The sequence below is a fragment of the Priapulus caudatus genome, unplaced genomic scaffold, assembly GCF_000485595.1.
Source record: "Priapulus caudatus unplaced genomic scaffold, Priapulus_caudatus-5.0.1 Scaffold772, whole genome shotgun sequence".
NCBI lineage: Eukaryota > Metazoa > Priapulida > Priapulimorpha > Priapulimorphida > Priapulidae > Priapulus > Priapulus caudatus.
In genome coordinates, this window is record NW_014577833.1 from 69706 (window position 1) to 72583 (window position 2878).

The following is a 2878-nucleotide window of genomic DNA, read 5'->3' on the forward strand; positions in this document are numbered from 1 at the left end:
TCCTCTCTCTCTCTCTCTCTCTCTCTCCTCCTCCTCTCTCCTACCTCTCTCTCTCTCTCTCTCTCTCTCTCTCTTCTTCTATATATATATATATATATATATACATACACATACACACACATCGGGCAGTCAATATGGGGGTGGATGAATGGATATGGATCCATGTTTGAGGTGGCAGCTGGTGATCTTACCTGTTAATGAATCCTGCTCATCGCGATCTAATGATCCGGCCACGGCGTCAGGTCTGCGTGCATGACGGGATATGCACGTGCGCGTGTCGGAGCTTTCCGAGGAGAAAGGGCAGTGGTCTGTGCCTCCTGCATGTTCTCTGTCACTCATAGTTAGGCTGAGAGGGTCTATGTCCCCCAGGGTTCTGCCGGAACGTACCCTGGTACTATCTAATATGCCGGACCGTACCTCGCCTACTCCACTGACGAGTCTAGACAGTACCCTGGGGGACATAGACCCTATGAGCACTAGTTCGCAGTGGTCTCCATATTCTGGGTCACTGCTAGTTAATAGTGGGATCAGCATCTAGTAATCTTGTCTTTCAGACGAAGAATGTGATGTTATGCATGTTTCACGATGCAACGTAAAAACTAAAGGTGGTTAAAGATCATTTTAATTTGTTGAACAACGAGTAGTTTATGATAGCAGTTTGAACGTCTTTTTGAGACACTTTCTTATTCTTATTCCCCCCTACAATTGTTTTTTTATAGAAAAAGTATCCAGAGGTGCAGTCTGGCAAGCACTACCTATGCTCCGGAGGTAAATTCAAATATAGTCAACTACATGCAAGCAGATAATCATCTTGTGTTCGTCATATCAATCAGTGTCTTAAGCGTGTTCAGTTTTCGATTAATTCAAATAGAGTTTTCTAGCTTGAATTGGATGCGAATAAAGAGAGATTAGAATCAAATATATAATATAACAATAGATTGATTAATAAGATTTGTGTCTACGCGTGCGTGCGTGTGTGCGCGTGCGTGCGTGCCTGTGTGTGTGTGTGTGTGTGCACGAGTATCGGTGTCTTGTTATGTAACTGGTAACAGTCAGTAAACTGTAAACATGAGTAGGTATATAACCTTGCACGCGTGATATCGTAAACGCGCGTGTGACGCACGTGCCGTGGCGGCGCCACCGATTGGACCCCTCGAGACGGTGACTCACCCTGAGCTCCGCGTCCAGGTAGATGTTGGTGTAGTAGAGCTGGTCGTCGTCGCCGTCGGCAACGACCTTGTGAGTGAGCACGGCGTAGATGTCAGCACCGTAGCCGATGATGCCTAGCAGACGACAGATAGCGCGTCGTTCAGCGCGGTTACGTGTAGAGACACCTCTGACATCTTGAGACATCATCGAGATGCCTCTAACATCTTGAGACATTCAACGAGATGCCCCTGACGTTTTGAGACATTCAACGAGATGCCCTCGACATCTTGACGCATTGAACGAGATGCCTACGACGTCTTGAGACATTCAACGAGATGCCCCCGACATCTTGACGCATTGAACGAGATGCCTACGACGTATTGAGACATTCAACGAGATGCCTACGACGTATTGAGACATTGAACGAGATGCCTACGACGTCTTCAGACATTGAACGAGATGCCTACGACGTATTGAGACATTCAACTAGATGCCCCAGACATCTTGACGCATTGAACGAGATGCCTACGACGTTTTGAGACATGCAACTTGATGCCCCCGACATCTTGACGCATTGAACGAGATGCCTACGACGTCTTGAGACATTTAACGAGATACCCCCGATGTCTCGAGGCGTCTAACGAGACGCCCGCGCGAGTTTGTTGTATGCTCTGGGAGCTGATCGAAGGTCACTTTGGCTTTGTCTGTACTTCGCGCTGGAGCTGAATTGGTGCCACCTCGATCTGTCTGTCATATATATCATTATTTTATATTTAGTATTTATATTACTTTCTGCATACTGCATATGCATGTGTCTTCGATTGATGAAAGTAATATAAATACTAAATATAAAATAATGATTGATATAAATGAAGGTAATTAGAGTAATAATAGGTTGTTTGACAATGCTTGTTTAATTCGTTGCTTTGATTCTAGGACAAGTTTAAGATTAAGCTGGACCACAAGTCAGAAATCTTCCAGAATCTCAACGGCGCTCGAGGTACGCGAATGTATTATCTAGTATTTTCAAGATTATTTATAATTTTTAATAGCTAGCGAATAGTAATGCCACGAACATATCTGTACAAACGAGATATCGGAAACCACATTACTCGAGCCATCCCATGCTACTCATCTCTTTTCGCAAATTCTGAAATGGCATCGCAAACTCCACGACAGATGGCGCTCTCGCTCATGGGCTCAATCTACCCTGCCACAAGTAGATTTCGGTTACAATTTGTAACGCTTTTTTACTACAAGTTTTACAGCAGGCACGTTACTCGTATCCTATATGTAATAAGATTTGGAATAAAAGTTTCAAAGATATTAAAAATCCGACCGTTATTCCTGAAAAATTTGATAAAATAGTGATACGAAATAGTGCGCGTATTGTGCGCCCCATTTACCTCTTTCAAATCCTATGCTGTTTACGAATCTCCATTCGCTGGATGTCCCCCGAGCTCCGCCCACTTTAAAAATAGTGCTAGCATTGTGGCAGTGGTATCCTGAGTCTGAGTGAGAGAAGGAGCACTGCATGCAGTTTGATGGCATCGTTGCCGCAGCAGGTGGCATATAGCGGTCGATCTGTCATGCTCATTCTATAGATATGCTCATCATAATTCTACATGTAAAATCTTTTAAACATGCGAATTCATACGATAAGCATGGCTGATAGGGTCTATGTCCCCCAGTGTACTATCGGAGGGTACCCTGGGCACGGTTCGATATA

The 2878-nt window shown here is 44.4% G+C and overlaps 1 protein-coding gene across 1 annotated transcript in view; it reads left to right on the top strand.

Moving 5' to 3' along the window:
- The window catches only part of LOC106813432 (procollagen-lysine,2-oxoglutarate 5-dioxygenase 1-like), a 31775-nt gene that overhangs the window by 23163 nt on the left and 5734 nt on the right, over positions 1-2878 (top strand). Inside the window, exon 6 of the mRNA XM_014817563.1 lies at positions 2086-2149. Coding sequence (XP_014673049.1) covers positions 2086-2149 — 64 coding nt within the window. The remainder of the gene's footprint in view (positions 1-2085; positions 2150-2878) is intronic.